The sequence below is a fragment of the Trachurus japonicus genome, chromosome 4 (assembly GCF_045865225.1).
Source record: "Trachurus japonicus isolate A0001 chromosome 4, Traja_1.0".
Classification (NCBI taxonomy): domain Eukaryota; kingdom Metazoa; phylum Chordata; class Actinopteri; order Carangiformes; family Carangidae; genus Trachurus; species Trachurus japonicus.
In genome coordinates, this window is record NC_140910.1 from 8,298,353 (window position 1) to 8,325,873 (window position 27,521).

The window sequence follows — 27,521 nt, forward strand, 5'->3', positions numbered from 1 at the left end:
TGCGTTCCCAGCTTCCCTCACATAAATGGTAAACACAGTCATGAATGCACTCAGTTTTATTGAGGTTTACAATAAAATAGTATAATTGAGGCGAAAGAAAAAAAAACTTTAAAATTAAATGTTTTCGACATAGTTTACCAGCTTTGCTCAGACTGTCTGACAGATTGTTTGATGCACACATTTTAGTTTCAGCAAAAATATGAATCAATCTTTTTACACAGCTTGATTCTTATGTTAATGTTATATCATATGGAACATGACAGACAGTATTCAGTGGACAAGATGATAAAAACAATATTTTTTTTACAAGGTAAAATATATAAGGAGACATACTTAGACACCCACATCAATCTCATATTAAATGAACTGTAAGTGGTTTAAGTTTAACATTAATCCAAGAGAAATGTGAACAGCATGATGAGGTCACTGACGGCTGGATTTATGTTTAGTATTTACAGTTAGAGTCAAAATACTATTACGGACATTTAAAAGAAGTGGGATGGACACTAAAGCCATCACGAGGACTTCTCCATTGTGCTAAAAATCCATTCTGAAGTGTAAATACAAATACTACATCTCAAAACATTGTCAAACAATTCACATTTTGGATCTTTAAATATTGATATTTGATATTTTTATGCACAGTTTTACCCTTTAAAGTAGAATAAGGCCACACAGTTGAAGTACACTATTTGCATATAGCTTGTAGTTACTGTAGTCGCTCCATTTAAAAAACTGGTAATGCTGCTCTGACCAGGAAGTGTCCATTAGTAAATGTCTGGCAGCTGGTTGTATTTCCTGTCCCAGTATCCACCAGAGAAGAGCCAGTCCTGGGAGCTGTTGTGGGGGTTTTGTCCCTGTTGAAACCACCTGAGAACACACATGCAAACACGCACATTCAATTACACCAGGAGATCACATCTCAATCAAATAATACGAAGGGAGGAGGAAACGCCATTCGTGCTTCATAGGTTATAGGTAATGCAGGGTAGCCGACGTGTGTTTATTAGTACCGTGACTTTAGTCTTGTTATATCTTTAGTGTTTAAAAGGAAGGAGGGAAATCACTCAGGTGGGGGAGTCATGTGACATTTGAGTTAATTCTTTCTAGTGCCACTAAGCAGAGCAGACATGCTGGTGGAGGGACACTGTCTCCAAACCGTGATTGGCTGTCACATCTTATTACAGTCAGGGATAAGTTTCAGATGTAGAGAAACACAAGAGCGATCACATCACACCACTGAAAATAGCAAGCAGCTCTAACCTTGGACCCAGGGCAGGACTCCTTAACGCCAAAGCGAGGATGCAACAGCAAAAAAGACAAGTGAAGGGAAAAGAATGGCACAAAAAAAGATGATATAATTATACCCAGAAGGAGAGAAAAGAGATACAGCCACAATGGAAACTACACATAAAGTAGATATTTAACAGAGGAGAATTGGAGCTGACAGCACCATGACTTATTGCTATTTTATGGATGCTGATTAAAGTTGATAAAAGCTGTCATTATATTTCTTAAAATTTAGTCCTTTCAGTGACAAAAAACAGCACTTGCATGTCAAAATGAGAACTTGCTGCACATTAGCTGATGACACAAATGCTCCTTGTCAAACAGAGACACTGTCTGTCTCAACTCACTTTGTTTTCCACTCTTCGTCAGATTTGAAGCGGTTTTTGCGAGCAGTTCTCTGTTTTTCCTCAAGCCTCTTCTTCTCCTCACTGGCCTGATCTATAGAATAATAACAGTGATAATGATATTAATAATAATATTAAAAATATTAGTGCATTAACTATGTATTCAGTTATTACCGATGTCACCGTTCTCCATGGCTCGTATATCCGGCCTGAGCCTGCAGTCTGTCTGAGGAATGACTCCCTCCATCTCCTTGTGCAGCTCATTCAGCTGCATTGCAAAGAACGTGAAGCTGTACATCTGGAGATAAAGAATGTTTTGCACGTTAAAAACTATTCAAAACACCTCCTGATCTTAAAGGGATAGTTCAACATTTTGCCAAATTGGCCCATTGCCATAATCCCTATGGTCACAGCAGTAGGTTCGTTACCTGTAATTGTCGGTGCAAGCTATTTTTAGAACGGTGGAGCAGAGCCGCAAGCTGCTCAGAGCTACACTACGGAGGCTCATGGGATTTCTTGTTTTCCCTCATCAAACTCATCCAGAATACACAATCCAACAACTCCAAAACGCTCTGGTGGACAAATTGTGACATGCACATTCACCATGCGAGATAATAACGTAACATTACGTGACAGAGTTGTTTTCAAGGCAAATGCGGAGACTGCTTGCTGAAAAACTGCCCCCGAAGGAACGTGCATCAGCGGTTTTGCATGAATTTACCTCTAAAACAACTCTGTCTGGTAACGTTCCGTTATTATCTCATAGTGTGGTGAATGTGCAGGTCACAACTTGTCCACCAGAGCGTTTTGGAGTTGTTGGATTGTGTATTTGATGAGTTTGATAAGGGAAACCAAGAAATTCCATGAGCCTCCATAGTGTAGCTTTGAGCAGCTCACGCCTTGGCTCCAGCCTTCTAAAAATAGCTTGCACCGACAATTAAGGGTAACAAACCTACTGCTATGACTATAGCGATTATGGCAATGGGCAAATTTGCCAAAATGTTGAACTATCCCTTTAAGGCAGCGCTCCTGTGAATGCGTGTAGTCAGTCCCACCTGGGTAGAGTCGGCTGGTCTGGGTGCGATCCTCCACAGCAGCTGGCTCCCAGGGATCATGTGCACAGTGTCTGCAGCGGGTGAGGGAACCTCCTCCTGATCCTCACTGCAACCCTGCAAACAGCAAGAAAGATCCATTAGGTTCTCAACCAGATGCATAATTATGTGTGTTGCTTCACTGACAGGATAGTGTTTATCGTGGACGTTTTGATACGATCACTGTACTTGACTCCATCTGACTGTTTTATTCCCACATGACTCATGATAACAAAGCGATGCCCTGATGTTCAGGAGAGAACACTTCATACCGCTTTGCTGCTTTTCTTCTCCTCTGCTCCTTTCTTGTCACTTTTCTTATGTGCTTCGAAGGTAGCGGGGTCGACCACATACAGACACTCTGTCCATTTCCCATAGAGAGCGCAGAGCTTCTTTTTGCTGAGGGGGAAAAAAAACACACACAAATGACTTGACCTGGCTCAAACACTAGTTAATCATTTCTGTCCGTTCTGTGAAGCTCCAAAAATCAGAATAAACACTCTGATCTGAGAAGTCACGCTGGCAGATTTTTGAAAAATGTCAACAATCTCAGTTAAAAGATAGGGGGGAAAAGTCCAGGCGAGTTAACACACAACATTTTCTCGTCTCTTCGCTCATTATCAGCATCTCATGTTTCTTCATAACTTCCCTCACTGTCATGTTGGGTATCTGCACATCTCCATGTTGCAAAATGTAGTCTTGTTCTTGTGGTTGTGCGCTAGGCTTGTGTCCTGTTATTCATGTTGAGTCATTGCCTCTGTTGAGTTAGAAACCACTTGTCTGATCCATCTGCTCTCCTCCGTCTTGGTTACTGTGCCTGCCTGCTTCAGTCTCATGTCAGCTGCCTTCTCCACTCCGTCCATTGTCTTTTCCATTTGCATTTTTGGACTAAAACCCAGGAGATGGTTGTGGTGGCAATGAATTATTAATCTGCTGAATTGGTAATTGATCATTTGCATGCTGATTTGATTTTATAATGGGCTCTGGTGTCACACTTGGAAACGTAGAAACTGGCTCTGGCGTGATGAACCCAGCCTTGAGCTTTGAAGTCGTGATCTGCAAATGAGCCCCATTTAAAGGGCTTATTGAATCATCTCAAATATAAAGGTGTATTAAGGAAATATTTTGATAGTTAGGCAGTTAGATTAATTTGCTGCAATGACACCAGCTGTGATCCCAGCTAATTAGTCAGTGAGGAAAATGTATTTTGTCTCTGACCCTCATGGCAGCCCTCATGCTGGAGGTCTGCAGCCAGACCGCTCTCCATGGCCCCATGGAGTGGTGAATATTACAGAGATGCACACAAGTCATTTTTTTCTTGTCAAAGTCAAATCTCACATTGTGATGATTGTTCTGTCACTGGTGCAGCCATCTGTCCCATTTAAAACATTAAAGCATTAGGAATTCAAAACATCCCCTGCATCACCATCAACAACTTATTAGAGAAATTAAAATACAACTCTGTACTGAACAGATAAAATGCTCTGAACTTTCTTTCTGATTTCATGTTTTTATTTGATCTTTTTTGTGTACTTTTGTAAATATTTCTTTTTTTCATTTTTGCTACTTCTATTGATCTCTATTGGTTTCAAATATGCTTTTATGCTGTGTGTTTTTTCATGTGATGCATGTCATCTCTTTGTTGTAAAACATGTGCTGCATCTCTTGTACAAATTTTGAAGAATTTGTAGGAACACACATGAAACAGAACAACCATCACTTCAAACTTTTCTCTCACTTTTCCTCTATAAGTCAGTAACTGTAGAGGGTGTGAGATTAGAGTCCAACTGGTTCGACATATTTGAATCTTAGAGGTTTTTCTCATTTCCTCTAAACTGTCTGTAATAAAATTTCTGATGAAATAAGAGCAGAATTATCTCGATGAATGCGCAGATTGTTGTCTGCAGCCGCCGCTGCTGGTTAAAGCAATTTTCTGGATTTTAACTTCTTATCTCAGTGCTTTTCTGACACTTCATTGCTGTTGTGTGTGTGTGTGTTTTTTTTAAATGCACTTTTCATGTTAAGTGAGGCGTCAACCGTTCCCTGCTGCCTCAGAGTTAAATGCTGATAAAGATGCAAACACATAAGCTGTAAACTGATGGATGGAGCCGTGGGACCAAATTGAACAAATCTCCAGTCTGAGTCAAGTTGCAAATCATAATCCTGACACCTGAAGGTGAGACAAGACTAATTTACTTGCACTGCACATTATCAGACACAGAGGTCATTCAATTTGCTGAAAAGAAATAAAAGAAGCGGGGTATAAAAATCATAAGGAGAAATCAGTATGATTTGAAAAAAAAGATTATAAATAGATCATATCTCATCAACCTAGGACCCAGTTTGTGACTTGTGTCTCTGTTGTGTGGCAGGTAACGTTTAACCTCCAATAACCTCATATGAGGACTCTTCAGAACAGACATTTAGACGACTCTGAACACTCTGCATCGCTGTGATCCGTACCTTTTATCCAGAATATATCCCTCAACCTTGTGCAGTTCTTTGCCAAAAAGGCCACATGGTTTGAAATTCAGGATGCACCTTTCTCCAGTTCTACATGAGGACGGGAAATGAACAGGATTATCCTTCTGCCAAACCATTCATCTCTTCTGTCCATTTTGTCGCTGGATGGTTGCTGAGTCGTGTCTCTTACCTGTGGTTAATAATCTCTACACTTCCATACTGCTCAATCCACAGCTGGCCCACAATGATGTTGTGAACACAACATGTAGGATTTGTCCATGTGTAGGCTTCATTGTACCTGAAGAGAGAGAAACACAAGTTGAGGAGGGTGCACAAGTTTACACTGGTCATAAAAGCAACAAAACATTATTATTATTATTTAATCAACTAGAAGCTCGTACTTGGGCAGCTCCAGCGTGATGATGCCTTTTGGCTCAGCTTCCACACTCTTGCCCCAGAACTTGAGTTTGGGGTAGATAGATCCATGAAACACAAAGTCCTGTTTCAGGCCCTCGGCGTGGAAGGCGCTGACTGGTGGGTGGTGGCTCACCTGCTCCGATATGAGCCTGAAGCCCAGGTCGTCTCTAGGAGAGAGAGACAGAGAGAGACACACAGAGACAGAGGATCATGGCTGTGCTGTGTGTCTGTCTGCTTACTTTAAAGGGATAGTTCAACATTTTGACAAATTGGCTAACTGCCATAATCCCTATAGCTTTAGTTGTAGGTCCGTTACCTTGTGCAAGTGCAATGGTGCAAGCTATTTTTAGAACGGCGGAGCAGAGCCGTGAGCTGCACAGAGCTACGTTACAGAAGCTAATGGGATTTCTTGGTTTCCCTCATCAAACTCATCAAATACACAATCCAACAACTCCAAAATGCTCTGGTAGACAAGTTGTGGTAAGGTAAATTCATGCAAAACAGCTGACTGTTCCTCTCGGGGGCAGTTTTCCGGCAAGCAGTCTCTGCATTTGCCTCGAAAACAACTCCATCTCGTTATTATCTCATAGCGTGGTGAATGTGCAGGTCACAACTTGTCCACGAGAGCGTTTAGGAGTTGTAGGATTGTGTATTTGATGAGTTTGATGAGGGAAACCAAAAAATCCCATTAGCCTCCGTAGCAAAGCTCTGAGCAGCTTGCGGCTCTGCTCCGCCGTTCTAAGAATAGCTTGCACCGACAAATAAAGGTAACAAACTTACTGCTATGACTATAGGGATTATGGCAATGGGACAATTTGCCAAAATGGTGAACTAACCCTTTAATATAGAATCAATGTTTAAGGTGTTAATTCACACTCACCTGACCAGCTCATAAGTTTCTCCCAGCAGGGGGTTGAAGGGTTTACCTGTGCGCTCCCACTGGGAGGCCACAGCAGACACCGCAAACGCAGCCACACACTAAACACACAACAATAAGCGCTAAACTCCAGAGCCCGAGGTATAATACTGCTGAATTCATGCTGTGTTGCAATGCCTATTCAGCCGTTTGCATGTGACATGTCCAGGATGCTACAGAGTGTGACTACCTTCATCCTCTCAATAGAGTCTGATGAGGAGTTGGCCTGGTGTATAAGGTACGTGTGCTCCATGTATTCTGTCAGACGCTGCAGGAAGCTGAGCGGCTCGTTGAAAATCACCGGCATTGTGATCTTAGAGAGTTCCTGAAAAGACACATGAGGAAAAACTGAGTGATAATGCTTCATAACATCTCTACACACAGTGGGTCTCATTCATGAAACGTGAGTAAATCTGTGTGTAGATTTGCACATAAAAGCTCACTCTACTAAAACTCTACTCCGGATTCATGAACGGTGCGGGAAACTCAGATTTGATCGTAAACACGTGTGTAACTTCATGAATGCCAACCCATGGTAAACTAACAACACGCCCCCGGTGATCAGCAATTAGCATAGATCTCCATACATGAATAGCCATATAAGGAGATCCTGACCACCATATTAGGAGGTAGGTGCATCCTGCTCACCTGCGGCCATGACGCAAACGAGGAAAGAGGGAGAGAGAGAAAAAAGAGAGATCACGGATCGAAGTCATTTTGGGTGAAGTGGAGTCCAGAAAAAATATTTAATTCTCTTCTGTTAGTAGTGGTGTGACTGGGACAGGTCAAAGGCTGGAGGGAAGAAACAGATTTAGTGAATTAAGTAGGCCTATCCTTGGTTGATTAAAGAACCGTTTAAGAAGTATAGCCGGAATAGTTCGATATGAAACATAAAAATAAAAAAAAATACACACAACTACAGAGCTACAGCAGCGACGGGAGGAGGAGGCTCTTCACAGCCTCAGCTGTAGAGGAGCATGGTTGTATCAACACATGAAGTTATATAGGCAGGTTATATTGTTACAGAAGCACCAGCCGTCTGTCACAGCTCCATCCAAACCGGTGCTGACTGCGCTGCTGCGCAGGGTGAAGTGTGCGCCCACCGAGCGTATACTGTAGCAACACAAAAAAGTTTTTTCCGGTTTTATATCAGATTATCATCATCATTAGATGGAGCCTTGACGTGTTTGTGCGTGTCCGATCCCTAAAACGTCTCTCTCTCCAAATATTTCTAATTGTTTGTCATGTTTAAATTACGTGTTTCAAAGGCGTCGGCGTATTTTGAACATGAGAGAGAGTAATATGGATTAAAATTGTAATTTTCAACAGTGACAAGCAGTATTTATTTGCATTCCTACATTTACACAAGCGCTACACACAGTCCAGAGCAGGTGTAGATTTTGTGAGTAGCTACGAAAAAATCAGCACTACTAAAAGATTGATGAATGCGGAAATCCACGTAAATTTGCGCTGCTCAGGGTTTACACACAAATCCGTGCTGCTCACGTTTCATGAATGAGACCCAGTATGTCTCAAATTCATGCTGAGAGTTGATTAGGCCCAATGTGCTTCATGATGTGACATATAGTACAATGTATATACAGAAATAAATAATTAAATGCCTAAATAAATGCCAAATACATTTAAATTTGGTAATAGAAAATGGTATTTGTGTTTATAAATTTAAAAAAAAATTATTTTCACATTTCTGCTTTCAGTAATTTCAGGTATATGAGCTCCACACAAGATCCACCTCTTTGGATTTTTGGGGATTTCAGTCAGATAATGCCAAGATGGTGAAGGTGGAGCAGCTCTGCTTTTCATAAACCTCAGAGACTATATCCATCTTAATTTACAGTCTACAGTATATGCACAGTATAACCCCAAGTACTTCAAATTAAAAGTCTGAATTGATGATTTTGCTCCGATGAATAAATCCTGAAGGGAACATGAGTGTGTGTTTTATTTCATTTCACTGTCCTCTATCCAATAATTGTGGAGACATTGTGCTAAAAACAGAAACACTTGCACTAGACTAGAGGGTCAGTCAGTATGATGCGTCCTTTGGGGGATCGACTGTCAGAGTGACACTGAGATCTCTACAGTTGTGCGTAAAAAAACACAGAGCTTGGTTCTCACCATTCCAATGCAGTTCCTCAGGATACTCCAGATGCTGAAGTCGTTCCTTGAAAACATCGGTGCAGGTAAACTGGTCCTAATACGACATGCAACATCAACACACAGTAAGGGGTGCATGATGCACTGATGCGCTGATTTCTCCATAAATACACATGTTTCATTAGAGCAAATACACCAGACATGCAAAGGTTGTGTTCAAGTAACTGGAGCCAATGGAAGCCTTTGACATATTGTGTGACAAACTGGAGCAAAGCCCAGAGACACAATATCACAAGACTTGGAATCATCCATCAGTAACATTTATCTCAGATACAGAGGAAGAGCCAGGTCAAACATCTGTCAAACATTTTTAAATTGTATCTTTTTATTATACAAAAATATAAAAATAACATTAGTGGTTAGAATAGTGATTCAATTTAAATAGGAATTAGCCATCATGGGATCATACTGCAGACTGATTATTACATTACACTGTGACCTTATCAATAGTTAACGACTCCAACACAGGGCTCAGTTCTTTCAATACAACTCTTCCTCCGGCCTTCAGCAGGCTGCCTCTGGCTATGAATTATTCACAGTATTAAGTGGAAAAACCTGAGGGAGGACGTAAAAATTAAAAGAAAATCACTGAGCAAACACAACTTTCTCTGCTGTTTGGGAGATACATCACATCCTGACAGACACGTGCCGCAGTTACAGTAAGAGCAACAATAGGAGTGTGATGTGATCAGACAGTGTTTTGGTGAGTTGCTTCATCTTTTGATGAGAAGAGGATAAAAGCACAGGGGGATCAGCAGTCCATTTAGGAGACTGTGGGGGCATTCGGCACCACTGACCTATGCTTTGTGATCCCGTTGGGCTGAGTCTCGTCCTTGTCGCCATGGTGATCCTCCCGCGACATGCTGGTGGGGCTGCTGCAAGGGCTGCTTAGCATGACAGAGCCTTCGTCCTCCTCCTCGTCAAAGGAATGGCTGGCCACCGTCTCGAAGCCGCTCAGGGAGTACTCTGAGTCAGACTCTGACGGACGGAGACCAACACACACACACACACACACATTCAGTGCACGCACAAAATGTTTTGAAAGATTGATTTCTAATAATAAGGAGGTGAGCAGATTATTTCTAAGTGAACGCAGCTCTTCAGTTGGATAAAATTACCTACGAGGACACAAAACTCAAAAAAGTAATAGAATAAAATGCACCTGCTCCAACACAGCGGTAACACATGACAGTCAAAGACAGGGTCGGCTGGTTTTGGCCTCTTGCCAAAAAAGTGTCACTATTACATAGTTTGTCCACCAGAGAGCACTGACAAGTTCTGTTAAATGCCGCGACAACGCAATAAGTGGACGGGACAAATGCATGTCCGCAATATCAGATAATTCTCTTTGACTGGAAAGTATCGGAGTAACGCGGTCTGCTACAGTGGTTAGAATGAGTCTCTCAGAGGAGTTTCTGAGGACTCGTGTAAGGTTGAAAATAAATTCATCACGTACTTGTCACCTGCCGTTTTTACTGCAGATGTGACAGATGATGGGCTGAAAGACATTACAAAAACCCCCCGAAATGCTACATCTGTGAGAAACTTGCTCATCAGGACTACCATCCTGTCTCCAACCGCCTCAACCAAGCAGTTCATTCGCAGGAAAAATGATCACAATCTCTGCCTTTGCTCCTGAGCCACAGGAATGAATAACGGCTTGAAGTGTTTTTGCACAATATTGTGATGCTGACCTTTGACCTCACTGATATGAAATGTCGTCGCGTCATCATTTTACCCTAATAAACATTGATGTCTGGTGTAAATTAGCTCATAATTAATGTATGAATCACCGAGACCTTTGCTTTTGACCTCTGACCACAAAAAACGGATCAGTTGATTCTCAAGTCGGAGTCAACACCTTTGTCGTCAACAAGACTCCCTCCAACAGGACGTGAGGTCACAGTGACTGTGGCCTTTCACAGTCTCTGTGACTGTCACCACAAAAACAAACAGGACAAACAAAGAATATCAGCCAATGAATAATAAATGGTCTGTATCATCCTACAACACACGGTTTGATTGGGTTGGAATGCAAGTGAGTCATTTTCATTAAAGCAGATGGCAATGAAATAAAACAAAAATAATAATAATATTTCTCACCTCTGCTATGTTAGGATTAGATACACATGCTGGTTCTATCTAATTCAGGATGTAATTATCTCTTTCTTTATATATAATCTGTACACACACATCTATTGGCAACAATAAAAGGCAGATCTCTCATGCAGATGCATGGATACACTTCATTTCTCTCAGTCTCGACATGTTATATCTTTCCTTCAACTGGGGTTCTGGTTACACGAGGGGTCAAAACGTTAGTTTCAAATAAAAACGAGCAAGTGCAAAATCCTCAAGCATCAGCCAGACACATTGTTTTAATGCTACTCCACCACGCAGGCTCTCAACTCCAAAGACAACAACTCGTGTGGAAATTCTTTTTGCAACACAACCAGGAAACGGGAGCTTACGTCACGCTTGACGAGCGACAAACATACCAAAGACATTCACTGGCAGGAAAAAGTATTCCAGTGTCCTAGACGAGGAGGACAGAGTGGTGAGTGTGAGTCTCCTGCTTCTCCTCAGCGTGTTTGATAACTCTGTCAACTCACCAGACACGGCGTCGTGGAACTCATCCTCACTGAGGACGCTGCGCAGCGAAGATCCCTTGACGACGGATTGCTCAAGTTCGTGATGCTCTGTGGCCAGAGTCTGCAGCGCCTCAGAGAGGATCTTATTCTTCTCCACCTCCTGCTCCAATTTCAGACTGCGCACCTGAGCCACACACACACACACACACACACACACACACACACACACACACACACACACACACACACACACACACACACACACACACACACACACACACACACACACACACACACACACACACACACACACACACACACACACACACACACACACACACACACAGAAAGAGAATCACTCACTCACAGAAACATAACCCCACCAGAACTGCATCCTCCACATTCGATAGCAAATAAATATTCTCATGGTTACCAGATATTCATTCCCTCACTCATTACAAAAATAATGTGTGTGTGTGACTTGATGGGCGGTGATGGCAGCGGGTCATGCTGACTGACTGATACTCCTCTCTGCACCGTCCTCTCATTACCCGGCCCATGGAGAAAGACTGAGCTGGGGCTGAGAGCGATGCGACATGTTTACCTGTACTGGTGAGCAGCTGCTGTGACGCCGCCGTCTCAAATGGCCTGATGGAGAACATGATTCCCATGGAGGAGAGGGGATCGAATGACAGGTAATGGACTCAGATATAAACCAATCCTCCCTTTTACAGAACACATGAACGTAGATACTCTAATAATTGAGCTGCACATGTTCTTTCTTTCTTTAAAAAAAAAAAAATACTGTATACCACTTCTGTTTCATCTGCAAAGTTAGAGACTACTAATGAGGCAGTGTTTCACTGTCAAAGAAACACTAGAAGGAACATTTATAGTATTTTATAATCCAGAGGATGGAGCAGGTGAAGTAGGGTCAGGTGAAGTGAATCTTGAAGGGATAGTTCAACATTTTGGCAAATTGGCCCATTGCCAAAATCCCTATAGTTTTAGAAGTAGGTTTGTTACCTTTATTTGTCGGTGCAAGCTATTTTTAGAACAGTGGAGCAGAGCTGCGAGCTGCTCAGAGCTACGCTACGGAGGCTCATGGGATTTCTTGGTTTCCCTCATCAAACTCATCAAATACACAATCCAACAACTCCACAACGCTCTGGTGGACAAGTTGTGACCTGCACATTCACCCTTTCAAGGCAAATACAGCGACTGCTTGCCGAAAAACTGCCCCAGACGGGAACGCGCATCAGCACTTTTGCATGAATTTACCTTGAAAACAACTCTGTCTTGTAACGTTCCGTTATTATCTCATAGCGTGGTGATTGTGCCGGTCACAACTTGTCCAGCAGATCATTTTGGAGTTGTTGGATTGTGTATTTGATGAGTTTGATGAGGGAAACCAAGAAATCCCATGAGCCTCCGTAGTGTAGCCCTGAGCAGGTCGCGGCTCTGCTCCACCGTTCCAAAAATAGCTTGCACTGACAATAAAGGTAATGAACCTACTCCTAAAACTATAGGGATTATGGCAATGGGCCAGAATGTAGAACTATCCCTTTAAAGACCAGATCATTTGCTATTATTTTCACACACAGAATGTTCCAGCTGCTTGACCCCTCCATACGTGGTGCTGAAGTGCAAACCAGCGCTGCAGGAGCTGGAAGTGATTCAGGATCTGTCCTTTTCAGGGTAGAGGAATAAGAACAGGCCCCGCTGCTTCATTCACACTGTACTGCGTTGTGCAGACTGAGATATGCTGTACATATTTGAGTTATTCATTGAGAACATAGGCCTATTCCCGCCGAGTTCTGAGACTGTGAGCGCTTTATTACCAGCTCTGCCTCTGCAGATCATAGTTCAAAAGGCTGCACAGCTGAGCGATTGAGGCCCGGCCCAGGTGTAAATCCTGAAAGCAGTGGACTGGCTGTCAAAGTGCGAGCATTCAAATGGTTTATGGCAGCTCCTCTGCACTCCAGTGGAGCCATCTCCTCTGAAGATTGAGAAATTCAGTTATCTTGTTTTTTCAACCCACTCATACAAGTGGGCGCAAAAACAAGAGAGTGGGGAAAACAAGAAAGCTGATGAGCACACCATGACTGAGACTTTGGTATCCAACAGTTCTGTCAGTGTCTGGATAATGTTCGAGTTCCATGTTTTATTTGTTGAGAGGAAAGTTATCAGAGGCTTGAAGGGATAGTTCAACATTTTGGCAAATTGGCTCATTGCCATAATCCCTGTAGTTTTAGCAGTAGGTTTGTTTCCTTTAATTGTGGGTGCAAGATATAGACTATAGGGATTATGGCAATGGGCCAATTTGCCAAAATGCTGAACTATCCCTTTAAAATGTTAACGCAAACACACCTTCATTCATATACTGTACAAATGTGATTCATCACTGCATCCGCATGCAACAGGCATCAAACAGACGGCTGCCCTGCTGCTTATCAGTAGCGAGTGAAGAGCAACTTATTCTGATGTGACATCCAGACAGAGATCTGTTCGGAAAAGACACTCCCACTCTCAGATCTCTCGTGTTTGATTATGATGAAACTGAGATATGACCTCTCTGATAAATGTTGTCAATTTCATGCATCATCAGTGCGCATGGCTTTCAACCCAGACAGTTTCTCATCACTTCTTAGTGACTCAGTCCCACTGTAGGAGCAGCACTGAGCATTAGTGGTGGGCAGTATGAAGATGCACTGGACTATACAAATCTGTCTGGTGTCAAATTTTGTTTCTATAGTTTATATTGTATTGGCTATACATATATTATAACACATGAGCAGGATTGATTATGGCAGCAGTTGAATAACAGCAGCCTAGTGATGTGCCAGTCAGAACACTACTGTCTTACAGACTGGAAATCTTGACTACATGGGTTTTCATGTGTCATGATTCACATCTACTGACCAGACTACTGACTTTGTGAGTTGACATTTGTGGTTTCGAGTGAAATACTTTGACACATATTAGAAGGATTTTGCCTCAGAAGTTCATGTTCAACACAAGACAGTTATACTTTGTTTTTGGTGTTGATTAACATTTAGATAGAGACTTTAGACTTTTTGACTTGAATTGTTTTATCCATGGACACTTTCTAAATTGATTTTCCGCACAATGCACCATACTGTATCACAACTGTATATATATATAACCTAACAATGTCAAACTTCAAATTTCATTAGCTATAGGGGACTGTCTCCATTTCACAAGTCCTTTTTTTGTCCCTGGAGGGATGTAATCTCCCCACTGAACCCTTTTATTAATCAGATCCATTGAATGAGATATAAAGAAAACCCACAGCTGACAGTTTATAATCACTACACTGCACCGAGCTGCTTTCATGAGGAGGTGTGAATCGAGCTGACACTCTCTTATGAAATGTGTTTTGTTTCCAGAGTCTTTAAAAACAAGATGATTATATATCAGAGGGTCACTCGGTAAGGATCCTGTTGATTACAGTATTTATAATCTTCATTTGTGTTTAAATGATCAGTTCACTCACATATTTTCTTACGGAGCACTGAAGATTGCTATTTTTGAAAATGACGATCCAGATACTACCGACGTCTATTTCACATTCATGTTAGTGGGTTGACAGGAAAAGTTTTAGAGCAAGTCTTTCCAAGTTCCAACTTTTAAATGAATGGGAAACCTATAGGTGCTGTACAACCCTGTCCCAAAGAGGTAGACACTCACCCCATCCTGTCTGGAGAAAAGGCTGAGACAGACGCTGAGACTGGAGCTGGTTTCACTGGACAACTCACAGATTTCTTGCATCTTCTGCAGTATGGATGATGGAAAGCCTGAGGGGACAAACGTAATAATTGGAATATGTGTATATATGTGTTTATGTGTGTTAAAAAAAGAAACTTAATTGACAATAAAATAACAGGCTTTACTTTCTGCCAGCCTCTCATTTTTCAAAATGGACAGGAAAGCTGCCACCTCCTTCTCCAGCTTCTTCTGGTTAGCCTCCGCTGCCTGGAGTCAGAGAGACAGAGCAGACCATGATGCTACGCTATTCTATGACATGCTAATTACTGATCCTCTCTTTCTTTGTTTACACCCACCTGTAGTGATTCTGTTAACTCCCCAAGTGACACCACTTCCTCCTCCTCCTCGCTGCCCTGGTCTTGGGAGCAGTAGTGTGTGCTGTAGGCAGAGTGCTCCTCCAGGGCCTCCAGCCACGCCTGGAAGACAAAGACACATTTCTTTTATTTGTTAAATTAACTTAACACATTAGTGATTTAGGCAGCTAGTTGTGGCCTTGGTAAGATTACAACAACTAGCAACTCATCCTCATGTGAAATATAAAATCCTTTCATTGCCTCGCCTACAGTATTTAATTCAAAATGCAGATACAACCAAATACTGAGAACTAATGTTATGATATAAAAATTAAATATGAACTAATCATAGTTTGATAGAATCAAGCAATCTATTATTTACTAAAATGAGTTGGGTACTGATAATAATTTAGCTCTAAGTAGAAACGGAAGAGATTGATATCATGGGAAATGTGCTTTTTAGCTGAATCACAATGGTTGATAGACCACCCTCATATCAGTCTGCCTGGCTCTGTACAGACTGAGATGTTTTTTATTTTTATTTTTTTTTACTAAAACTGGAGTGTAAAGATGCAGAGTTTCCTCACCTTCCCAGTTGTTACACTATATCTATGCTATGCTAAGCATCACTCACTTCTCCCTGTGTAGTCCACTTTAAAGTGAGTAAGCTATTTTATAGTGCTGTCCCAATGTATAGTGAGAATTATTACACTCCAGTGGATTTATACTGTCCCTCAATGCATCATTAACAGGGTTTTAAACCTTTTCAGCTGCTACATTTTGACAGACATGTTATCACGCCATACACTAATACAGAACATCCCCCGTCCATTCATGCTTTGGAGAAGTGTTCTTTTCGACAGTTGTACCTTATTTTGTACATAATTGTTTCTATGTTTATTCCTCTCTCACCCCCAGAGGTCTGATTTAAAGATGTGCAGTCTATGGCTCTAACTTATCTATGAAATAAGAGATTATTTCATTCTTAGAAACAAATTGACAAATTCATCATAGAACAATGTTTTTGTTTTTAAACCATGCCCACTAGCTCTCTGCTGCACCTCTACCTGTCACTCAGCAAAGGAAACAAGGAGAAAAAACCTTCACTCTCCTGGTCCAATAATGGAAACACTCATCAACTCAAAGTCTCTACTGTTCTCGCTAGGCACTTCTTTGGAAAAGATTGACTGATGGATTGATTGTTTTATTTAAGTGTCATGCACATTTTTTTGTGCCCAGCCCACATTGGCTTATAAGATACTAAACAAATGTATATATTCAAGAGTGGCTATAGCGTGTCGTCTTAAAAGAAAAGAAAGGAGAATAAAAACAAACAAACAAAGAGAGCAGAATAAATCAGAAACAAACAGACAGGCTTCCAGGATACAGAACAACAAGCAGCAAACCATGGTAAATGGTAAATGGTCTTTATTTATATAGCACTTTACTATACCTGTAACGATACCCAAAGCGCTTTACAGTACATCGCATTCACCCATTCACGCACACATTCACACACCATGGTTTTATGTGGGATATAATCCTTCCTGTCTCAATTTCCAAGCTCCATCAATGAATCCAGCTAGAGCATAGATCTCCTCCAACACAACATATCATCCAGAATAAGTCTGGGTTCTTTGTCTGGGCTTCCTCATACAGGGAATGTCTCAGTTTTTCATACAGAGGACAATGAAACAGAAAATGCAACTCATCTTCAACAGTGCCAAGGTCACACAAAACACACAAGTGTTGCTCTTCTGGTATACCCCTGTACCTCCCTACTTCAATTGCTAAAGGCAAAGTGCCAGATCCTTGGTGGTGTCTGAAAAAGTCAAATTGAGCTCTGGTAGCTGATGTCATGATGTGATAAATAATTTTCCAGGACAACTCAAGCTTTTCCTGGACATTTGACTTTTTTTTTTCTTCTCATTTTCCATATGTTTTCCTTGACTGGAAAATTGGTCAACCATTTTCCAGGTTTTCCAGGACACGTGGGAACCCTTGTGCTGCAGGGATTACTGTACGTACTTTAGCCAATCCATCACCCCACAGCCTTCAACAATGTAAATCATGCTAACCTTGAACACCACTTATCTGATGTTTTAAGCCTGAAAAACTCATGTGAAGCTATAAACCAACTGTATCACAATCACATGACGTCAGTGTTACCACCACTCAACTTCAGATGTATCTCTGACCTCTAAGCCTCTCCTCTGAAAAAGCTACAGTACATAGTGATGCTATAGTCACTTCTAAAAGTAGATTGGTTTTTGTAAATATCATGATGACATTCAATTGATCATTGAGACGAGTTCTCTGAAGATGTTAAAAAAAGCTGACTGATTTCAGGTTTTAAGCCCTTATTCCTGCCATGTCACTAACCAAGCAAAATATACCATCATGCATTGCACGTATAAAAAACAAAACAAAAACGGACGACACACAAAATGTTAATTTGTCAAAGACAATCAGAAGTGAAACTCACTTTTCTTGTTGCCTCTGGGTCGTTTTTGGGAGACACCTTGAAGTGGTGCACACTGTCATCGAAGCACTTCAGAGTAAAAAAGCAAATATCTTTCGCTCGGATCTGGGAATGAGAGCGAGAGTAATGCATTGTATGAAGGTTACAAACAAGAATTCATTACAGTGGTTTAAAGAAAATTGAGTGCAGTTTGCCAGTGTCAACTCACCAAGCAGTGGGCGTGTGTGAGAGACTTGCAGCCTTGACGCCTGGCATTAGAAGCAGCATCTGACCTTAATATGAAAGAGAATGATTTTTCTTGCTGAGGTCTTTTCTTTTGCAGGAATACGTTGAAGTTGTGTAAAAAAACAATTTTTAACCTCCGACCACCACCTTCTCAAAGCTCCACTTCATTTATCTATTCTGAAGATGTTTGCCCTTGTCTGTGTGAGAGATGGTAGGTTACTTACTGTTTCGAGTACCAGGATAAAACCCCATCCTGAAGAACGACCCAGTAGGAGCGCCAGCCAAAAAACCTGGAGCTCTGCAGGACGACACAGGAGAAGAATCAGCCATTTGCTTTTTGGTGAATTCTACCATTGTTTAATGTTTCTATATTTTAATTTTAGTTGTGAGTGAGCACAGCAACTCAAAAGAATATAATACTGCTGCATTTACTGCAAATGCTAGAAAAAAAAGAAGCCATAATACACCCACACTCGAACCAAAGGTTTAGGTCTAGGTCTCGGTTTTCTCTGCTACTTAGAAGGATTAAAAATTAAAAAGTCAATTTACAGGGTTTTTGGTTCTGTGGTCACTGGAAGCTTCCATAATTCCCTATTTCCGAATTTTAAATAGCACCCTCACAGCATCCAAGTGGTAATTACAGCAGGGATTAATACACATACAATACAATACACATCTGGTGTCCTAGAATTTCTGTTCAGAGAACTGTATCAGTGTGGCTGAATCTAAATTAACTACAGTGCTTATTTTCACTGTGATCACTCAGGGAAACCCGGGGAAACTGTGGCTGCAGCGATGAATGCCAGCAGGTTGTAAGCTAATTGTTGATTGTGTATCATTAATGTTGACCGCTATATTCAATATTTTTCCATCTGGGTCACTCTGTCTACTGTTATGGCAGAGCTATTCCCCACAGCAGGCAGCTGTTTTTGGCAACTGAGTGGACACAACTGGCACCAACAGACAGAGGTGGCAACTGGCTGTCAACATAGTGGAGCATTTAGCTGCTAAATACTTCAACAACAAACATGACTCCTGATTAATGCTGTTCTGTTAAGGAACTGTCGCTAGCACATTAGCTATACAAGCTGACATGTGTCAATATGTCAGCGTTGTGTTTATGAATGTGATTGTGATGAAAAGTCATTTGACAGGTGATACTGATCATGTAAGACACCAGCTTAGCAGAGCATATACATACTATTAAATCAAACAATAAGGCTACCACCCATCAGTGGATGTGGGTTTATAATCAACAGTAAAATATTTATGAAAGGTAAAATCCAACTGTCTTTCATTTCAACAGCAGCATCACATTCACACTTGATGGTCCCACTTGAACTGACCTCCAGTGACAGTAAAGCAACAAGCTGCTGAGCAGCGTGGAGCCAGGCATACAGCAGGGAGGGTGTGAAAGAGACAGACAGCCTCAAAAATGTTTTAATCACTTAACATGACTAATAAATGGATAAAAACAATACTAAAGCCCTACCATTTTCCTAAATTGACATCAAGATGATTACAAGTTGAATAGCACGATTAAACTATTGTTTTGTATTTGTGCAGTACATACATACTTAAATCACTGATTTATGTTATGTCATCTTATGACAGTACTGTCATTACTAGCCGAGTTGTTCTAAATTAAACTTGAGTCACTGCCATTCAAGTGGCTGCAGCTGTTGTAGAGAGGCTCCATTCAAACACAGATGTAACTACAAGTCTCTTTAAGCGCAGACTAAAAGCAGGACAGGTCCTTAATGACTCTGTGGATGGCTGCATCCATTCAGTCTTCATAAAGGTTAAAGGGACAACGAGGAGTTTCTATTTGGTTATAAAAAAGTCTCACGTTAATGTGGATGAATCTCCGCTACCCACACTTGTTAATGGCTCCATTTTCGATAAATATATCGTTTTGTCTCTATGGTTATTTTGTTATTATTAGTGGTGGTGGAAATGCTGGTCGAGCCGACCAGCATTTCCTTACTTTCGGTTTTGTGGCGAGTCATGAGAATAACGCAGCTGAATCGCCGTTTATGGTCGGAACTACGACGGTATGTGATCGTCTTCGAACCTCTGACTTTAATTCTTGATGAATGAAAACATGAGTCCGTCTTGCGCCGGTCAAAGAAATGTACTGTGCACGCGGAGGCTCATAAATGTAGTGTGAAAACGCTTCGCTTTTCCAAAACTCCTCGTTGTCCCTTTAAAGCAGAAGTAAGCAGAATGTTTATGTTAATATAAGTCTTAAATAGTTATATCTTCCGACAGCAATCACTTATATAGAGTGTTTGGTCTGAAACACGGGTCTGTCAGTCACTCTGCTCTGCTGTAAGCCGAGGAGAAAACTTTCCTTGTATCCTACAACCTTTATGCGGCATAAAGGGGCAGTCCTCTCTGTGTGTGCAGCCAAGGGATGCGCGTGAATGTGGTGACGTAGGGACGAGGACCAATACTGTAGATCCATGACGAGGGCGGGGACTGCTAACTCCATCTGCTGACAGAAAGTTAGCCAAAACGACCGGATCGCTTATTTCTGCTTTAATAAATCCGCAAATATTGCTGTGAAGACTACTACTGATCACACTATATGCAGTTTGTATAACAGTTTGTACATATAATTTTGCTTGTTTCAATGTCTTTTTGAACAACAGTCATCCTGTGTGAGTCAATGAGCCTGCAGTGTCTCAGTGTCACAGACCCGTTCCTAAACGTGACCATGGGGTGTAGAAGTCAGAAGGTGTAGCCATGATATACAATGCAAGGATGAGTGGCATGTGTGCTGTGGAGGTATTGTGCTGCAAGGATAATACCAAAAATAAATAGATGTCAGCAGCTGGAAGGAGAGAGCATGGGAGGTCATGGGTCAGTCTACAGAGTGCAAAGGCCAGGTGAACTGCATTAGCTGACAACCCTCCAATGACAAGTAATTGGCTGCTGTGTTTGGTCAGAGAGACTAGACCCCCCAAGACCAGGGGGGGGCATCACATCAGTAAAGTCTGAACTATCTTTGGGATCTTCTGTCTGATCATTGTCCTTACATTCACTGAAGCAATAATCACCGTCCAAATCCAATCCAAAGGTTTGAAACACATCTTGGGCTTCCTCAGTTTCTTTTACAGATTATTTTTCAGAATAAAAGCAGACACCATATATATTCCCTGGGGGCAGCCAGTCTCAGTCCTTTTCGCAAGCACAAAATAATTAGGATGACCTTCACATGGACATCGAATGTCTCAAGTGATATTATGGTCCTAATTAAAAACACACTGACACGGCCCTCAAAATCAGCAGAGCTGTAACTGTGCAATAATAATACATTCACAAAACGGCAAACAAAATGTGTTGTTACGATGAATATTCATATTTTGACATATAAAGTAGTGACTGTGAATAATCTTTGAAATAAGTGAAATAATAGTTTATACTGCAGCTCATCTTTTGATGGTAATGAGTGAAATACTTTGTGGAAGTTCATTATGTCTGAATCTGTAGTATTTAGTTTTCCTTTTTTCTTTTTCAAGACAAGAAGTTATTTCTCATAGCTTGTATGAGAAACTTCTTGTCTTGAAAAAGAAAAAATGAAAACTAGGTAATGAGTGAAGCTTAGACAAAATTTTACTTTTTTAAGGTTTGTAAACCCATACTATAACCTGGTATTAAGAGTAATGATGGGATGTTATAGAATGTGCTAAATGTGTTTGTGTTTGCTCATGTTGTCTCTACATGCAGTGAGCCTGATACAGTATCTCTGTTTTATTTCTTCTTTCAGAGTGCAGAGGTCTGCTTGTGCCCAGTTGAGATGTGGTATCTTGCCTCTGGCGGTTGAAACTGGATGTTTACATTCAATTCCAGAGGAGAATAGAAAGTGTCACCCGTGTGACTTGAGTGAGATTGAAAATGAAATGCATTTTGTGTTTTACTGTCCACTTTATCATGAATTTATACATAAGCTCTTCCTTAAAATGACCACGGAATATCCTGGTTTGTTTTCTATGTCTGATGATCGTAGACTAACATACCTGTTTCATGAAAAAGTGTTTTATTTAGCTCAATATGTGTTGACTGCTTACCAACAGTGCATGGGTAGCGCTACTGCGCATTATGTTTGATTGTGGATTATGCTTACTGAGGACTGTACTGTATACTGTATGTCTGGATAGCATAGAGTATGTGCAGATGTTCCTTTGTTTATTGTTCTTTATTACTTATGGTGTGTCTTGTAAGCCCATACAGGCTGGGCACCTTTTTAGTGTACGACACAGTGAAAAAACCCCAAAACAGAAAAAAAAAAGTTTTAATTCCCTGAGCTTACCTTCCACAGCAGTCCCTCAAACTTCTTGACGTGATGGGTCATACCCTGCAATGTACAGATGAAAAAATAAACGACAGTTAAAAAAGAAAGGAAAATCAAACAGTGAATGGAAGTAACTTCACAGGGAGTCGACATTCAGATGAGCACTTACTCGATGAGCGCTGCCTTCAAGGATCTGCTTCATTGCCGTATTGCTGGCCAGGTCAAACACTGACTGGTCTGGGACACACGAGACAAGTGTATTGTCTTAAGCACAACAGAGCCCACACACACATGAAGTGAAGAAAAAGGACTGCAAAAATACAACAACTGTGTTTAGTTTTAGTAGGCCTAGCTGTTGAAAATTAGTTTAGTTGTAATTAGTAATTACTAATTACTAATTATTCAATTAGTTTGTGCCTCTCATGCTATTATATATATTTTTTCACTAATAATACTGTAACATTCAAGTCATAGAAATGACACCTTTGTTTTGGCAAAAATAATTAGATGTTAGCATTTCTGCAGAAATAAGAGCTGATCACTCAGTTGGTTACTTATATTCAGTGAAGAAATGACCATGAGAAATGTATTCATACTAAGAGCAGAAATTAAAAAATATATATATATTTTTAGGAGTTTGGGGATGTGCAGCTCATGAAAAGATAAGCCTGGTGTCTGGTAGGTTTTTCTCATCGCTGGCTGAGACTCCCACAATCTTTTCCCTCTTGACCTGTACTTAAGAAGAAGATGAGTGAGTTTTTGAAGAGGGCTGTCTTTAAGCGAGCTTGAGGGTGTGTGACATTTCTCAGAGGACTCCTCGATCACTTTGGTAAAGCACACTGGGGCGATGGCTCCCTACCTTAATCTGTCAGAAAATTGTACACTGTAGGGCCGTTTCCTCTTGTGAAAAACAAAGTGTTCCAATTTTTTTATTACACACAGGAGTCATTTGTTCTGACTGGCCTCTTACTGTTCTTGTTCTTGATATTGGGGCTGGCTCCGCTCTTCAGCAGCTTGAGGGCACACTGCCTCTGGCCTCTGTAGGCTGCACAGTGCAGCGGGGTGTTGCCCAGCAGGTCTGTGCAGTTGATATCTGGAGGCTTCTTCCTGCTGAGCTACAGTGAACAAACAGGACGAGAACAGATGGGCGGTCTGGATCCAAGTGTCCTGCCTTTCCTCTGGTGCAAGTAAGACATGGAGAAGTGAAACTAAGAAATAAAAACTGCGACTCTTTAATTTCTCGCACTGTGACCACAGTTTGGGGCAGGAATAAATCATTGCCAATTCTTTTGTTGCCACTGACGAGGGCGTAGTCGCCTCTAGACATGCTGTGACTTGTGAAGACAGTTGAGAATAAAACTGTCATTCATTTCAGGTATAAATACATCTACAGTGAACTTTACCCACAATAACACTCCCTTTCCCTTTCTGCCCCACCTCTGCTGCAGGTATTGCCCCAAATGAGCTCAAAATGTGATAGAATAGAATAGAAAATACTTCATCAATCCCTAGGAGGGAAATTCAGATCGTCCAGCAGCTTACATAACCCAAAATAATATGATATAAATTATATAAAAAAGTTAAAACATGTATAGCCTAACATGTGATATCTAAATACGTGTAACTGTGTGTGACACTAACCAGCTGAGTCAGAGTTGAAAGGTCTCCTTCTCGTGCAGCTTCTAAAAGTTTCTCCTCCAGCTTCCTCTCCTCTGTTCTTTCAGCCGCTGGTGTCCGAGGTGTACAAGAACGAGAAACGCATGCTCTCACAATTTGCACATTATGTAAACAAAGTGTATGCATATTAAAAATCAACACAGAGATTTGTAATTAAAAAGAAAAGCTGTCATGAAATTTCTTAAATGACAACGCGTCTCTCTCACCTTCCAACATGCTTCTGATCTCTGCATTTTGCGTGACATCTTTGGGAATCTGTGCTGTCCCATTGATGACAGTAGCGCATGCATCATAGTGCAGCAGCAGCATGACAACCTCCTGATCAATACGTGATTCATTGATTGATTGATAGACTGAATGGATGAATAAATGCGTGCACAAAATCATACTATCAACAAAGAGATGCAAATATTGGAAGGAAAACGGAAAGTCTGAGAGGAGGAATTGATTATACACTGAGGTACCTTTCTTCCTGTGAAGGCGGCTTTGTGCAGAGCCGTGTCTCCGATGTTATTGGGCAGGTTGACGTCGGCCCCCGCCTGCAGAGTGTAACAACGCACTCAGTGACTGTGCACACATGTAAAACCTTCAGATAGTGAATGTGACAAGGTTCAAAAGCTCCACTCTACCTTAAGTAATTCCTCCACTACATCTTTGTGTCCAAAGTAACACGCCAAGTGCAGAGGCGTCCATCCCAGGTTTGACTTACTCTTGCCTAAAGAAATGTTACACACCGCATTAAACCAACACTGTGGCTGAGATTCCCCCCCCCCATGTGGTAGTCATGTACCTTTGCAGTTGATGTTGATCTGCGTCTCCTCTTTGATCTTGGACATGAGGAGCTTCTTAATCCCGGGCAGATCTCCGTTCCTGGCGCAGCGCAGGAACTGCTCCTCTGGGTCCAGTTCCTCCATGGAGCCCTGCAGAGGAAACACATTGTACTGTGAGCTACACAAGGTTTATGCTGCTATATCAGTGGTTCCAAACCTTTTCTGGCTCATGATCCCCTCGTCAATCAAGATGTGCCAGCTCAGATATTTTTATATGCTGCATTTTATTTGAACTTGATTTAAATTTGAGAAAGTGAAATTATAGAATACAGTTGTTTAGGATTGTGTGTGGTGTTCTTAATCATATATTTTTTTTAAAGAATATTAATTAGTTTAAAAATGATTTTATCAGTAATTTTTTTAATCAATTACTGGACATTTCAGGCGACCCCATTTGAATTCCAGGTGACCCAACATGGGGTCCTGACCCCAAGGTTGAAAAACACTGTGCTATGTAGTGGCGCTCCAGTAACTTTGTCCCTGGCAATAAAGATAGGGGACAAACAAGCAGACAGATTTTAATGAATAATATGATCATAATGAGTCCATCCTCTGTACACACACACACACACACACACCCTGTCTGGTGAAGACCTGCATTTTAATTATTTCTAAAGCCTGTATCTGGCTGGATTGTGTCATGTCATTGTAAGCGAGTAAGTAGTTGAAAACAGTTGTTGAACACAGATGTAAACAAATGTCCACATCACATGCTATTTACATTCAGTCCAGAGTCAACAGGTTTCAGCTCTTTATCTGTTTACTTCTCTCTTCCTCTGTCTCACATAACCAACACGTTAATACAGGATTTTACTTCTTATCTATGTGATTCTTTTCCTGTTTCCACTGTTGAACAAGTTTGAAGTAGTGACTGAAACACAGCCCATTAAGACAACTTGCTTCTTTTTTTTTTGCCAAGTCGACTTGATTTTATATCACTGATATCATCTGACAAAAATCACCAGACAGTCAGAAACAGACATTTGCCTAAATATTTTGCCAAAAATATGTGACCCTGAACTCCCTCCCTAGTGTTTATCATCCTATATTGTTCATGACACGTGAGGAAAAAGTCACAAGAGTTTCTTTTGTCAGGAGGTGCAGGACAAGAGAAGAAGGAAATCAACATTATTACAAAATGTGTCAGTCACCAGAGCAGTGTTACAGTAAGGAACTGAATCTTCCCTCCCTCTCAACAACCTCATGACACATCAGATTTGTGATCACAATGTTAGTTTGCACAGACAGAAAAGAGAAAGCTCGCTTTATGCAGTGGTATAGACTGTCATGTGGCTGTGAGCAAAGATTGATGAACCCACATCAACAACAAAAGATGAATCAGATAGTGTCTGTGAGGTCTGCCGGGCATACGGAAGAAAATATTGGCTGCCACTGAAACACGTTTACCTGGCTGGGACTGAGAGCATGTGACAAAGGCAGTTACCGCATGCCTGTCTTTCTACTGATAACTTCAGTCTGACTAAGAGACATTCAAACACTCTCTGTGTAAACTGTAACTATGGTATGTTCAGAGGACCTGCAAAGTTGTCTTTGACATATTGACCTACATACATACACTTATTATGTCTCTTGTTTGAGCTGCTGGCCGTTAGGCTGACATGATAATTATCAACTCACAGAAAAAACTACTAAACTACCTATTTTCTTAATAAGAAGAAGTAAAATAATTGCTATGATTTGAGTAAAAGCAGCAGACAATTGATTATGTCCTCGAATATTTAGTCACACATTAAGAAGCTAAAAATAGTTGAGTAAATGAGTTGAATTTTCTTCTTCTCTCTCATCCATCATCATCAACCATGGCTCCTCAGCCCTGGGACCTGAACCCAGACTAGGAACCATAAGATTACTAAGCATAATTAGTGTGATATTTAATCAGTCACATACATGTTTTTGCAATGCAGTGAGTATTTGTACTGTGGGATTAGGATTATGAATCCAAACTAGTTAGTATTATGTAAAGTACAGAAGGTCGATAGGATTAGTTCCCCTAGCTACCAGTGCTGCCTTGTACATGTCATTTACATCTTCTTATCCAGATTGTATGGAACAAACATGAGCTCATGATATGTTAGGAACTGTAGCCTATAACACAGTTTACTGCCAGCCATCTTTTTGGGATGGAACCAGGTGTTTGACTGCAACAGCTGTGAGCAGGTGACACCAAACAGGCTAGTGTGTGTGTGTGTCTGTCAACAGGATAACACGCAGTTCAAACAGTCTGACTCTTACTGCTTCAGCTGGTCCCGTCCTGTGATCTGAGGTCCAGGTCTCGGGCCCCGGGTCAAGCTGTGATGTTTAAGCCTCTGAGCCGTTCTCCTGCCGCAGCGCGCGGACACACCGACGCATCTCTCTATCAAATGAACCCGCGCGCGCACTCCTCATTTACCGTCTCCGGATGACGGTGAGATGACGCTGACGGGTGGTGAAATACCTACAGCTGTCTGTGTCACACTCACTCATATCTGTGTTTTCTGTTTACACTCGCGTCAGCTGATCTCTGCAGAGCGGAAATGGCCCGTGTGACTGGTTGGCGCCTTTCAAAATAAAAGCTCGGGCGCTTATTTCAAACCAGAATAAAAGCTAAAATAAGATTCAAGTCGTGCGAATTGTTACA

General features: G+C 41.3%; 1 protein-coding gene across 2 annotated transcripts; it reads right to left on the reverse strand.

Moving 5' to 3' along the window:
- Positions 1-39: 39 nt before the first annotated feature.
- On the reverse strand, positions 40-27,406 carry LOC146988416 (oxysterol-binding protein-related protein 1-like). Of its 2 annotated transcripts, XM_085773723.1 has the most exons (29): positions 27,137-27,405; positions 24,844-24,973; positions 24,683-24,768; positions 24,518-24,592; positions 24,260-24,371; positions 24,018-24,103; positions 23,347-23,491; positions 22,546-22,613; positions 22,395-22,439; positions 18,304-18,377; positions 18,063-18,126; positions 17,858-17,959; positions 15,376-15,495; positions 15,205-15,286; positions 15,002-15,108; positions 11,312-11,474; positions 9,497-9,677; positions 8,661-8,736; positions 6,712-6,846; positions 6,486-6,583; positions 5,590-5,772; positions 5,379-5,486; positions 5,189-5,278; positions 2,998-3,124; positions 2,690-2,803; positions 1,809-1,932; positions 1,638-1,728; positions 1,264-1,284; positions 536-870 (listed from the first exon to the last, which is right to left on the reverse strand). In XM_085773723.1, the coding sequence occupies exons 2-29, from the start codon at positions 24,965-24,967 to the stop codon at positions 768-770; spliced, it is 2,904 nt and encodes a 967-aa protein (XP_085629849.1). In that variant the 5' UTR covers positions 24,968-24,973; positions 27,137-27,405; the 3' UTR covers positions 536-767. The 2 variants fall into 2 exon arrangements, with proteins under 2 accessions (XP_085629850.1, XP_085629849.1); XM_085773724.1 differs by lacking the exon at positions 1,264-1,284 and having other exon boundaries at positions 40-870; positions 27,137-27,406.
- Between the last annotated feature and the right edge of the window lie 115 nt (positions 27,407-27,521).

Bases quoted from the DNA above. Each gene is read 5' to 3' on its own strand.
- LOC146988416 (XM_085773723.1), bottom strand. From the start codon at position 24,967: ATGGAGGAACTGGACCCAGAGGAGCAGTTCCTGCGCTGCGCCAGGAAC. The intron at 1,285-1,637 runs GTGAGTTGAGAC...TTTGGCGTTAAG, and splicing joins GACGAAGAGTGGAAAACAAA to GAGTCCTGCCCTGGGTCCAA. The intron at 871-1,263 runs GTTAGAGCTGCT...GTGTGTTCTCAG, and splicing joins AGTCCTGCCCTGGGTCCAAG to GTGGTTTCAACAGGGACAAA.